Source organism: Styela clava, chromosome 11 (genome assembly GCF_964204865.1).
Source record: "Styela clava chromosome 11, kaStyClav1.hap1.2, whole genome shotgun sequence".
NCBI lineage: Eukaryota > Metazoa > Chordata > Ascidiacea > Stolidobranchia > Styelidae > Styela > Styela clava.
Window position 1 is genome coordinate 1,242,959 of NC_135260.1, and position 14,058 is coordinate 1,257,016.

The 14,058-nt window shown below is 37.1% G+C and overlaps 2 protein-coding genes across 2 annotated transcripts; both read left to right on the top strand.

Moving 5' to 3' along the window:
* The first annotated feature begins 697 nt into the window (after positions 1-697).
* LOC120347098 (uncharacterized) lies at positions 698-8,658 on the top strand. The gene is made up of 8 exons (XM_039416939.2): positions 698-817; positions 1,696-1,836; positions 2,138-2,329; positions 2,745-2,927; positions 4,100-4,285; positions 5,437-5,530; positions 6,244-7,109; positions 7,418-8,658. Exons 1-8 carry the CDS (start codon positions 772-774, stop codon positions 7,537-7,539), a joined length of 1,830 nt encoding a protein of 609 aa, XP_039272873.2. The 5' UTR covers positions 698-771; the 3' UTR covers positions 7,540-8,658.
* On the top strand, positions 8,566-13,939 carry LOC120347097 (uncharacterized). Its single transcript, XM_039416938.2, has 4 exons — positions 8,566-8,979; positions 9,835-10,022; positions 10,566-10,661; positions 11,799-13,939. Exons 1-4 carry the CDS (start codon positions 8,694-8,696, stop codon positions 13,263-13,265), a joined length of 2,037 nt encoding a protein of 678 aa, XP_039272872.2. The 5' UTR covers positions 8,566-8,693; the 3' UTR covers positions 13,266-13,939.
* The last annotated feature ends 119 nt before the right edge of the window (positions 13,940-14,058 follow it).

Sequence of the window (14,058 nt, forward strand, 5' to 3'; positions counted from 1 at the left end):
TTGGCACTCAGGCACTGGCTATAGAAGGGCATTCAACAAATATTAGATTATCGGAAACATTGCAGCATTGTCTGATTGTAGGGTGTTGGTATATACAATATAGGCAGTGGTGAAATTCAAGTTTTTTTGTAAGCCGGTTCCCTCCCAAAAGTTTATTTTTCAGCCGGTTCTGTTACAAACAGAACATTGACAATACTGGGTAACCACCAGTAACAGAGTAATGCCAACTGGTTCGCTGATCTTGTAAAATTACGTGAGGCGGTTCTATAGAACCGTTGCGAACCGGCTGAATTCCACCACTGGATATAGGTACCGGTAAATGCCTACTGCTACCGGTGTAAATATGTAGGGCTTTTGAAACCCTTTAGCATAAGCAAGGTTTTCGACAAGCAGTTACTAAAATTGGGCACAAACGCTGGTTACAGCGTTCGTTATAAACCTATCTCTAGGTTTTGCCCATTTTCCCGATCTTTCCGTCTGTATTTTAATTTTTATCTGTATTCTGTGTTGTAGACGAAAGATCGAAATAAAATTGTATTGTATTGAAACACAAGGACATGGAATATTGCAATATTGGATTTTACTGAGTTATAGAGTATGTATTTTGGTATGTGATAATTGTAAAAATATCATATAGCTGTATAGGCTAAAACTAATATTTGTATAACTGTATAATGGTACATAATTTGCATTTTCCAGTTTCTAATATACAATAACATGTTTTCTGATGTATAGTCCTTAATAGAGGCTTGCTCTGTGTGATATTTCACTATGGCTTCAGCTGGACAGAAAGATGCTGAATACTCATTGGATGAAGGTTAGTGTGGTCTGGTTGACTCAAGTTTGATTCCAGCTCCGAAAACGAATAGATCTTTGAGGCATGATTGATCAGAAGTATCTTATTTAAATGTGTATGTCAGTACGGCACACTATCCAAATTCCAAGAATGTGCCGTCATTTGGTTCAACAAACTTTCAAACTAGGAGTGTCTGACATGACGACAGACGAGTCATATCGTGCCATGGTTGTCTGGATAATAATCTAAATTAATCGCGGTCGTCACAGGACTAAAATTCCTGTTTTTTGCTTAAAATCATCGATTTCTACTGTAGAAAATTTTTTCCTTCAGTAAATCTGATTATTTTTTCATAGGGAATTCAATGATGACGTTTTTAGATTGCGCTTTTTTGCGCAACTTCATTTTACTGTATTTTACCCAATATTGAGGGACAACAATGTTCAGACGTACCCCATTTGAGGGGTGTTTGTTTATAAGCAAAATGGGATTCTCTGAAACGAGACAATGTCTCTCGATCTGTAAAGTGTGCCGTACTCTATGTGCAGAGTTGCACCTAATTTATGTTGCCATCTGTCAAGTAACATCTACGTTATATTGTTCTTGTTGACAATCATGTGCAAATACACACATGATTTTGTATTAAAATATTTACAGTATTTATTTTAGTCATTTATCCACCCAGTACTGTTTTAATAATCTCTAATAATTTTGGTCATTAGTGGGTTTTGTTTGGAGTGAAGATACGAGTCCATGTCAGGTATGGCATAAGAACGTGAGAACCCACGAATGGTAATCAGGAGTGCGGTTGCGAGGGTATTCCTAACGCTTAGCACGATGAGCCACACAGCCAAGCTAAGGCAATCTATTACACCTTGAATATAAAACCTTTTTTTTAGAAATGTGTTCATTGGACATTGGAAAGAAAACGGGCAGCCCTAGTCAGTTGGGGGAGTCATATGACACAGAAGATTGCTTGGAGCCAACTTATCACATGAAGGGAAACGCAAAAGATAATCTGATACGGGACTTGGAAAGAAGTATGTATGAAATATACGAGTACTGGGTTATTAGATTATGGGGCAGTGAAACTCAGCTCAATGAGATTTTTCACAGGTAGGCCAGAAAATTACCTTGGCTTAGCGTTCTTAATAGCCTATTGAAGAAGGCTTGCAAGTTTTTGTTATTAAATTTTTCTTCAGAAATTCAAAGCTTGAGTAAAATTTTCGAGCATTTTGGAGTTGGGACTTGAGCCAAAATTTAATTCAACTTAAAGTCGGAATCAATTGTAAATTTCTTTCCTCTTCAGCCTTGATAGTAAAAACTTTATTTTGCTTTTAGAGACCGATAGCATGAAGGAGTCGGTCGCGAAATTACAAAAAGAGAATAGCATTGATTCGAAACTTGCGAAAGCCGCTTTTCAAGCAAATTTTGGGAATTTTCCCAAAGCGTCAAAATGGCTGGGTTTCGTTGTCGCAAATGAAAAAGTCATGTTGGTTAAAAGATTGGCAACTTTGTTTGATCGCCAAATTGGTGAGTGTTTTAAATTTATTAAGCAGTTAAGCGTAACTTGTCAGAATATTGTAGCTTGTATTTTAGAGTGATATTTTCTGCCAGGAATTGGGTTTACATAAAATTAGTCTCTGGTTTTATTTATATGATGTTCTACGGACCTTTCACTCTGGGCAAGGCACTGTATAAGGAACTACTGTTAAGGAATTATAGGCAGTGCATCACGCACACTCACTCAGAAGTAAAAGAAACTAATCTCAGAGCAAAGTATGACCTATTACCGAAAGGTCAATAGCTACTGAATTGTGGCAATGTATTATACGCAAGTAAATGCCACTTAGCCCAGTTAGTTAGTAGTGATCAATTTTCGCTTCCAGTATATATAAGTAATAAATAGCCTATTTTAACCTAATATGCTTTTCTAAATTAATTTTAGAAATATTTTCGAAAAGAGCCACTGTTTTAAAACTTGTTGATCAGTTGGGCGAAACGATAGCAAAAGCAGCAGTTCAGGGTAATTCGACACTAGATGTTGATTCATGTATGGACTGGGCCGAGAAGAACAAACTCAACGAGGGTTTGATCACATCATTATCTGAAGAGTATGATCAAAATTTGAGTAAGTTGTGAACGGTAAAATTTGATAAGGCCATATTGCCTGTTTGGTATCAAATAAAACCAATGCTCCTGACCTAGCGTTTAAGCATAAAGGCTTTTACTAATATCTATTCCTATCTTTAAACCCATGGGTGGGTGTGATCTAAGTTGCGCACTGCCACCACACCATTTGCGGAATTAAATTTTTATTATCCCGCACTTGCAACATTACGCTTTCAAATTGTGGCTTTGACTCATCTTTTCTAACGCCTAGCTAGAATGCTCATTCCACGTTTTATATGTGCCGGTTGTTTGCTTGCCACTGTTCATTGGGGTGTTGGATACTTGTCTGTTATGTACAAGTACCTCTAATTATTTGAGATTATCTGGAGCGGGCTAGTTTTAGCCAAGCCTACATGTCAGCGCATTCTGATAATATATTATATTGTTGGAATATTTCACAAAGTTTGTGAATCGTATAGGACTCTGCTCAGCGTTAAAATATTCATGCTCAGTAAAACAAACATTTTGCTCAGTGTAACATTTCCTTAGAAGAAACACAGCTGGTATTACAGATTCCATTACTTCACATCACAATAAATTGGGTAAGCCATGCCAAACTAGGAAAATTCTGGTTTTTCCAAAAAAATAGTAATGGTTTGGTGGTAGCCGCATCGTGCTAAGCATAGGGAATACTCGTGCCACTGTATCAATGATTGCCCTGCGTGGGTTCGCAGGTTCGAATCCTGTGGGGGTAGGATTATGTGCGAGAGGATTGCTGGACTCCTCACCGCGGTGGATGGATAGGATCGGATTTACATATTTATCCCGGGGGAGAGGAAAGCCGATAAGACGGCTTATCCATATGGCGAACCACGGCCTCTCGTCCGGTTACCATTCCAAGTCGGGTATGGGATTAGTTTTTACTGTATTGTTTGTTTTCGGAAGCATGGACTTGGTTCACGTAACCGCTTGTCAGTTAGGACTTCCTCCATCATCAAGTCCATGCTTCCGAAAACAAATAACTAACTAACTAATCCCATACCTGACATGGACTGGTAACAGGACGAAAGCGCACTGTTTGCCATATGATTAAGCCATTATATCAGATTTCCTCTCTCCAGGATAAATATGTAAATCCTATCCAAATCGTTGGATGAAACTTTTAAAAGATTTATATTTATTTAATCCTAGATATGCTGATGAAAATATACCAAGTTAAAATACTGGTTACAAAGTATGAGATGAGTGCTACAGAAGCAAAAGCCTCAATCTATCAGACTAAAGGAGACATCAAGAAATGCATGAAATGGGTGCGAAGCAATAAAGAAAACTATGGGGCTGTCGAGATATATTCAAAGTTATTTGAACATGAAATTGGTATGTATCATTAACTCTCTTTTTTTCTCATGTTTTGAATCCCAACTGGGTGATAACTAAAATCATGATACTGCACGTAGCAGCATTCAACTTTGAACTTATTCTTCTGTATAGCTTAAACTCAAATATAATATTACGTCAATCTGTAACAAAAAATGATAAATTCTATTTAATTTTTCTTCCCTCCAAAACTCTGGTTTTCTTCTCAATGTTAAGATTCAACCCTAATACCTGTAACTGATTATTTCTTATAGGGCCTTCCAGAAGGTCCTACATTTTTTATAGTAATGTCCAAGTTTCCTATATCATTAAACATTCTGAATTGCATTTTGTTTCTCAATAAATCAAGCAATCAACATGAAATCATGCTTGTCTAAAAAAAGGGTCCGCAATTACAAAGAATACATTTATTGACACTGGAACAACAAAAATTTATCGCATTCTCTTATCAATGAACTATCTCTATTTGCATACAAAAATGATGACAGTCCATTCCCATCACATTGCAATTGTTGTGAATCTATAGAAAATTACGAAACAGTAAAAACAGTGCCTCGATTAATACCTGGATTGCCCATACTTCTTGCGATTCTTGAAAAATATATAAAAATTCTCTTAGATGAAAAAAAGTTAAAACTTTTCAATATTTGAGCAGACTAATAAAAACTATGTATGTGCAGTAGTTTTTAGGAGTCTGTAAATAACATTTAATTAACTTTTTAAGCTGAAAAATTTAGAACTTTTTCTACTATATTTACTGTGAGAATTTATTTCAAAAATGGGTACTGCGAAAAATGGGTACCAGATTAGGGTTAGGCTACAATTTTATTCTGATTTACCTTATTTTAGTTCTATTACGAGTTCGAGACTGTCTGTGTTAACCAAGTGAATATCGCCCTGACCATAGGTTTCAGTCCCTTTACACACTTTGGTGTAAAATAGGCAAACAAAATTAGTTACCTCCATATTGGTACACACACTTCTGGACCGCCCGAAAACGACCTAAATAGGGCCTTCCAGAAGGCCCTTTCAATTGAGAGTGTAACATGCTTTATATAAATGTGCATGGTAGTTTATTTTATTTTTACACTATTCACATCACCCTGGCTTACAGTAAATTGATAGGCAATCTCCAATTCTCTTTTTTACAGAGGACAAACTGATTGGGCAGATAGTCTTGACTTCAGAACCTGAAACCTCGCCATCCTTGAATAAGAAAAGTATGGAAGACTTTCAGATGCATAGGTGAGGTTTGGTATATGATTCAGTTTTGTCATGAGCAGGGCTTGGGAGCTGGTTAGGAATCACAATTACTCCAAATCCATCTCCACAGTAAAATTAATCTGTGGCTACAGCTCTGGAGCTTCAATATTCCTCGTAGCTGACTCAACTTTTCAAGTCAAGTTTAACGCCCGAGTTCATGCTCATGTATTTTTATTTTTCAAGATTTTAACGCCCGAATTCAACAATTCGCGTATATATACTTTTCTTTCTCAAGAATCAACGCCCAAACTTTTTGAATTTGTGTCTTATTATCAATGTATATCTTAAAACTAAATGTTTTGTGTATCAATCAGATCCGATGCTACATGGTTCACATACATTAACTGTGAATCTTAATAGTGAATTTCGGGGAAGCTGACTTCGATGATCTTATGTTTGTATCTGTATCGCTCCCTCCAGTCTATAACGAATTGATTTTGTTTATATTTTTTTGTACCATTGCTTGTTCTCTGGTTGACGAAATATTAATCTCTCTCTGTCTCTGCATATCCATTGATCACAACCATAAAACGTTGGCACAATTTTAAATTAATCTTTGAAGTTTCAGATATCATTCAAACCTGGAAATTTAGTTTAAAAATATAAGTTCCAAAGGATAAATGGTTAAACCGTCTTTTCGTCATTCCTCTCCCCCGAGATATATAAATCCTAATGAACTACTTTCTGTATTGCAGGTCTCAAAAAGACGTTTCACAACCTGCCAATATTGGGCAGGGCTTTGTTCCAAAGATGAGTCAGTCCAAAACAGTGGGCGCAGACGGAGGGGTGATTACTATTGGTGGAAATAAAATACATATACCCCCCGGTGCCTTGAAAAAAGAAATTCATTTGGATATAACATTGAACCATGAGACTGACAATGTATCTGATATCGGGGTCCCAATTACCCCCATCCTGTCGTGCGTCCCTCATGTTGAATTTGATAAGCCTGTTAAAGTCGGCCTCTCGACTTGTTTTAGCGCGATAGGCTCTGATAAAATTTCAGCGATTGTTTTTGGTCGTAAAGATGTTGATTCGGAATGGAAAGAGACACAAAAATTGCGTCTCGGCCGTAAAAATTATCTTGAATTCGAGGTTTTGCATTTTTCTGATGATGTCATAGCGGTTTCGGAAGAAGATTGTGAATTAGGTGAAATTCATCTTATTAATGATGTTTTTATTGAAAAAGACACCGAGTATGTTGCGTCGTTTTTTTTCATTGATTTTACGTTTTACGAAAAAACACGGGAAAATTTACGAGATCGAAATATCGTACAAATCCTTATGAGTGAAAGAGAGATGATCACGAAAATGGGTGCAAAGATAAGTCTTCGTATTGACTGCAAGCATCCACAATCAACTGCAATGACATCGTGTGGTAACCAGACAGTCCAAGTCACCCCCTCTTTTCTAAAGAAACGAAAGCACGTTGTTTATTTCACCTTTGACCCCGAGCTCGGAGAATACAAGGGACGTATCAACATGAGATATTACACAAGGGTTGAGGGAGAAGAAGAAGAAGTTTCTCCTCTCGGAACGTCATGGCCGATTGTCGTGAAGAGTAAGTATTAAGAGTTTCGTTTGAATTTTGAAGACATGATAAGAAGTCAATGAAAGTTTACAAACGATTCCAAACTTTCTATTCGTATTTCTAAAGTGGTCTTTAGTTTATCAGGGTTTAATATTGTGAAGAGACCCGTCAGGCCGCCCCCTGGTTACCGCTTTGTATACACTTGATTTTCCTAGCAATTTCGTGGAAAGAGATTGGGTTATTTTTGTGCATTTCCTACTTGTGAAATCTAAGCCTTATTTTCTCCCAATAGGTAAGAAGCTTCGTCCTGAGGTATTAATTCCTGTATTTTTTTACAGTGGATTCACCGAACATTCATTTCACTTACGACGCGAGTACAAAAACAACAGCTAACGTCATAGCTACTGAGGGAGGGACTGCAAACGTGTCAAGCAAGAATCCAGTGTATAAAGCTGGATGAGGGAATTTCTGGACTCACAAAATATATTATTTGAAATTATTCCATATGAAAAAAATGTTAACAATACTGTATTCTGTTTACAACATCAAGTTCAGATTTATCAGCAAAACTCCTGTTCACTTACATATATTTGTTATCACGAAAAGTTCAATTTTCAATTGAAGCATTCTAGGTGTGGCGCATCGTGCCCACCGCCGCACCTCTGATTAGCCTGCGGGGGTTAGCAGGTTCGAATCCTGTTTAAGGATAAATATGTGCGAGAGGATTGCTGGACTCCTCATTGATGCAGGGTGGTTCACGTAACCGCTGGTCGGTTACGGCTTCTTCCACCATCAAGTCCATGCTTCCGAGAAACAAATAACTGGCTAACTAGTCCCATATACGACATGGACTAGTCGCTGACAAGAAGGCATGGTTTTCCTGGATGAATATGTAAATCCTAATATTGTTAAGATTGCTAGTAAAGTTGATGCTTTTTGATATTCCATAGAAAATTTTGAGTCAAACTCCAATCACAGCCTTTTTTATCAATTTGCATTTTTTATCATGAAAAGTTCAAATGTTTTACACATACTATGTTCCGGTGTTCGCCATCTTGGTTCACATACTCCGGGAGTTCCAAATGTTTGATATTTTATGTTCTTGTTAACCATGAGAGCCTTATTTGCTATGACTGTAAAAAATAATAAACTAATCAAATCACTTTTATCTGCAATCTATTTGCTTAATCTAATTTCTAAAAACTGTAAACAATATAAAACCAACTACTCTAGCGTTCATCTTAACATTCCAGCATTTTAAAATCCAAATTCATTTGATTTTATCAATTTTTATGTGTTGTTTGTTCTATATATCAGATATTTTAAAATAATATTTGTATTTTAATGTATTTGGAATAATGAATTATTAGCCATTTACTGTGCTCTTACTTTTCTCATTTAAAGTTGCAGAAATTCAAGAATTGCCAAAAATGTAGAGTTTTCACATTTTTTTATTTCTTAATTACACCTTATGTTTTACTTTATATATTATTGTCTTCAAAACCCAATGCAAACTCTCTGTAAACTCTTCAAATTGTAGAAAATTTATATAAACTTTGATATCTCATGTTTCAAATAGGTTTTATATAGAATTAGTTAACAAAAACCATAATTATGCCTTCACCACTGTCGGTGATCGAATCTTTGAGAAAAACAGAAAAAGGCCGATTGAAATACTATAACGAATGGACAGCAAAGGACTTAGCAAGTGATATTGCGTCGCCAAAAATACGTCGAAGCACAGAAGGAATTGTTTTTGAAGTGTCGTCGATCCGAGCGGCCCTCGAAGCAATTGATGATGACGCAAATGTTCATGTGGAAAATGTTGTCGCTGAGGAGAAAGCGAAATCCCGGCTTGAAATGAGTGGGAAAGAAAAAGAACTGGATGAGAGATTTAGAGGTTCGTGTTCTTCATAGTGTATAAAGTGATTCTAGTCTCACATCATTGACCATCTCATAATTCGACGCTCCAGAAGTGTGTGTACCAACATGGAGGTCACTAATGTTGTTCGCCTACATTACATCAAGTTGTGTAAAGGGACTGAAACCTATGGGCAGGGGGTATATTCACTTGGATAACACAGACAGTTCCCAAGTTCGTAATAGAACTAAAATGAAGAAAATCGAGATAAAAATATGGCCTAACCCTAACCTGGTACACATACTACGGGAGTACCCATAATTCTATGCTACAATTTCTTATTGGTTGTCAGTGCCTTTTCTCAGATACCATTCTCTTTTATTTCCGGGTGAGTTGTTTCAAGCAAATATTGAACAAATGAAAGCTAAAAAAGGAATGCATTATGGTCACATTACATTATTGAAATCATAAAAAAACTGAATCGAAAAAGGAGCGAAAACTTCTTTGTCATCGCTTACCCAATTTATTTCATCCGTTTGTTTTGGGCGGAAACAGAAAGAGACGCGAAGACTGTAAAAATTCTCTTATAATCGCACGTTTGTTTCAAAATAGGCTTTCTGGTAATTGTGAGCACAAAAAGAGGAGATATAACATAGCTATTGAATCGGACTACGGTATGGACTTTGCAAAAGGATTGGAAATACTCGCAAGAACCAGATTAAACTAAATTAAAAACTTTTTCACACTATTCAATATCGGCACTTCTCCGTGTGCCGCACAATTTTTCTGTGTAGGGCGCAGGTTGCATACCCCTCTCTTCACTATGGCACAGAAGCCTCTCAGCCGACAGTGACTCACATTGACTAGTTTTTCCTAGATGTTCCTATTTTTCAGATTTTATTGATGTTGATGCGCCGCTTCGTCAGTATGAAGCTGAATTAGAGGAACAAAAACGAAGGGAAAATATTGAACAGATGAAAAAACAGGAAGAATTTTACGCTGAAATTGAAAGAAAAACACAGGAAAGAGTCAGAAATAGGAGAAAAGAAGAATTGCAGAGAAAATCTAGGGAAGAGGAGAGAGTGAGTATCATAGATTGTCTTATTGCTATCTATCTCAGTCTTTCCCCCTTGATAATGCCTAACATGTTGTCATGGAATCATGTTACCCCTTTATTCTAAAAATATAACCTTGGCTGCGCTGTTCTGTAGTCGAGTACTTTTTTACACAAAGTTGTAGAGCTGAGGGAATATTCACATCCCACTGCAAGCTATTCAAACTACCAGACTTCGAATTCCAACTCAGATTGGAAAAAAAATTGATCTCATCGTGTAGGAACTTCTGACTGTATCTCCAAAATCATAGGCCATGCATGTGAAATGCATAATTGGTTAACTATTTTCTCTCCCCGTGCCCAACATGGACTGATAACCGGACAGAGTCGTAGTTTGCCATACGATTAGGTACTTAGGTACATTTTTTTTGGAGCTCCAGAAGTATGTGCACCAAGATGGCGCACAACCTGAACGGAGTATGTGTACCAGGTTAGGGTTCAGGTTGTGGGCCATCTTGGTGCACTTACTTTGGAATGTTTCATTTCCCCATTCGATGTTCACCTTGTTTAGATGAAAAGATTTTTCCAAGAAGCCGAAGAGAGTGCATTGAGGATTCGCCGTGAGATGCAAGCGCACCAAGATCATATTATTAAAACTAGACAACAGGTGAGGTGGCTGCACCCCCTTTTAAGAATTTGTTTAGTCTCGCACCCAACATCAAAAATAACCAGCTAACAATAAGCTACAAATAAAAGGCGAAAGTATGTTTCATTCAAAAAATACTTTGAAAATTTGTGGATTGAACGTAAATATCCAAAATAAAAGAATGTAAATATCTAATTAACCTAATTAATTACATTCTCTTTGGTCATACTGTGAGGCTTTTATAATTTTTCAACTGAAACTACAGTATTCTTAATTATACCTAAAATCAAGAATTTTGATATTAAATACCGTATATGCTCGTTTTACCGCCCGATCTTGATTAAGGGCCTGTTTGAATAGCCGCCTGTGTGAACAGAACATAAAAATAAATAGGGGCCGGTGCTCGAATGACCGCCCGATGTAAAAGCTGATTTTGGTAGAGAACAATAGGAAATAAGAAGCGCTTTTGTCACAACGCTGTTGAATTTTAGGCGCTGATAGATAACACTCACGCCCAACGCATCCAATTACATAACAGATAGAATTGATTACGTAACTGATTCCAAACTGGGCGTTGCAACGCCCATGTGCGTCGTTTCAATATCGATAGGACATCGCAAAACTTTTCTTTTTTTGCGGATTTGTACCTGCGGTGCGTAGAAAAAGTCAAAATTTTCGTTATTCTCGTTTAAATCATAATTGATAACTGGAAATGAAAATATATTAATTATTGTAACGATCGATCTTATTTGAAAATAACAAGCGCCCATGCTTGAATGAGGGCCGGTTTGAATAAGGGCCCGGTTAGTGAGTTTGGTTAATAAAACATATGGGCTCGGGCTACAAAACGAGCAAATGCGGTATAAACAATTTTAAACTATTCCTAATATTGGTTTTGGACTCGATAGGCCTATATTCAGAATAGTAAAACATTTGGTTATGGTCATCCCTGCCTCCACTTTAAATTTCATTCCGCCTGGCTGATGAGTCTCACTTGGGTAATTTCAGATTTTCAGAAATTCAGATTTTATTTTTTTTCTGGCTAGACTGCAAATCAGTCTTACCTGGTGGCCCCAGCTTGAGAAAACCGACATTTTAGTCATCCCTTTGACTTTATTTTATGTCCGACTTATCAGTTTTACTATTATTTCTATTCAGGAAATGGAAGAGAGAAAACTCAGACTTCAACTTTTGCAAATGAAAAAGCAGAAAGAAGATTTTGAAAAACTTGCGAACCACATGAGTGGAATTCAAAACATACAAAAAGATTGTTTGGAGAGGATTAGAGAACTCCCACAAAACATTGTTGCAGAAATTGGGAACAGTAGAATTCCAATTTTTGTCGGAAATTTGAATGAAATTTATAATCGCTCAAATTCAGTGTTCACCGAAGCAAAAAATCGTGGAAAAACTGATGAAAATGAGATTGTGCGTCTTAAATCGGATTCGGAAATGATGACAAATATACGCAAAAATATTCTCAGTGAAATTGACTTAGTTAGTTTACGAGTAAAAGAATTGGAAATCCGAGCTGAAAAAGAGAAACAGGAACTGATTTTGAGGCAAAAACGGGAAGCTGCACAGGCTGAAAAGCTTGCTGCTGAATCGGCGAAGGCTAAGGCTGCTGCGTCAGCTGCTGCACAGGCTCCAACTCAAAGTTTAACAGAGCTGCACAAAAATTTGAAATTGAAAATGACAGAGTACGAATCAGAAGGACGAAAGTTAACAAAATCAAGCGATAGAAGCATGAAACAACTAGCAATGGGTTTAAGCAGAGCGGTCAGTGTTCCCATATCTTCGATTACAGATCGTTCTGGTTCCGATTTGAAGAGCCGCCTTAAAATCCTCGTGAACGTTATAAAAACAAACCCTGTGACTTCGGGAACGCAGACAGTTTCAACGAAAGGGAACCCAGCAGCACAAAAATTTGCGATAAATTTAATCGCGCGTAAAATTGTTTCGCAGGCGAACGAGCAAGTTTCAGCAAACTTTACGTCAGCGTTTAGCATAGCTTTTATGGTGATCGGAATCTGGGCTGAATCGTCAGATTTTGGGGATTTATTTTTAGCGCATCTACAATCAAAATGCATCTACTCTGTTCCTATGTATTTGTTAAAACAAGATTCGCAGACTGAGGAAGAACATCAAAAACTTTTGGGATATATTGTGTCAGAAGATGGCGCCGTAGAGCAACAAGATAAATATTTACGACGAATGTCTGGTTTAGTTCGACTTTACGCTGCAGTGATACAATCTCCGCTACCACCAGGGGTCAGTGTTCACCCACATGGACTTGCAAAAGGTTGGGCCTGGCTGGCAGAAATGTTAAATATGGAACCACAGCCAGACGTCTCTGCAACTGTATTGTACGATTTCTTAGAAGTTGCCGGTCACGCTCTAATGAAGACATATAAAATGCAATTTGAGAAACTTTTATATGTTCTATGTCACGATTACTTCCCCAAACTAGAAGAAATTACAGGCGTTGGGCATAGAGCGCCTTTAATCCGACTAAAAAACTTTTTGGAAAAATGCATCAAAGAGAAATCTGTCCCGATGCCAAAAGGAAGGCTTGATAAAGGATTCTGGAACACGTACCACTCTGGAGAGGTAGTGGGAGAGTGAAGTTTACTTGTGATATGCTAATAAGTTGGAGTGTTCGGCATAACTATGTTTGCATCGGGGGTTCAAGACCCACGGCCCCACCTCAGAAAATAATAACGATGTGGAAAGATTCTGGTAATAATAACTCCTCACATAGAACTTCATACAGAGCAAATAATTATGCCAATAATAGAGGTCTTCATTCGCCATAAGAAATTTTGCCGCTCAGGAAAAATCACCAGAGCATTTTGCTGTAAAAGAACTATTTGTGAGAAACATTTAGGTTTATAGGGTTAGTGTATGCTCTGAAATGACGAACCTTTTTTGAATAAGGCGAGATTTCCAACAGCGAAATTTCCTGTGTTGAAGTCTTCATGTAGGCCCAAATAGACTTTACTACTACAGAGCGACTTTCACTACCGTCTGTAGCAGCAAACTAGTCACTGCAAATACTTCCACAGATTGAAAGTGATTCCCCCTCCATGCATTCATCTGGAGAAGGGAACTAGTTTACTATTTCAATTTCTTCATTAAGCCGTCTTTTCACTTTGCCTCTACACTGGATATCTAAATGAAAATTCACCACTTTTTAACAGGTCGGATAATCATGTTAACTGTCTTCTGACTTTTAAATTGTTTTATTTAATTTTATTCGAATTTATGTGAAATAATATTTTTAAATATTTGTTGTGATATCAATGGTGTTAGCCGTGTTGGTGTAAAAGGTCAGTTCAAAGTTAGGCAGCTTATATAGGAATGTTAGGAAAGCAAAACCACTAAGAGATAGATAAAAGACGATTCAAATTTATTTCGA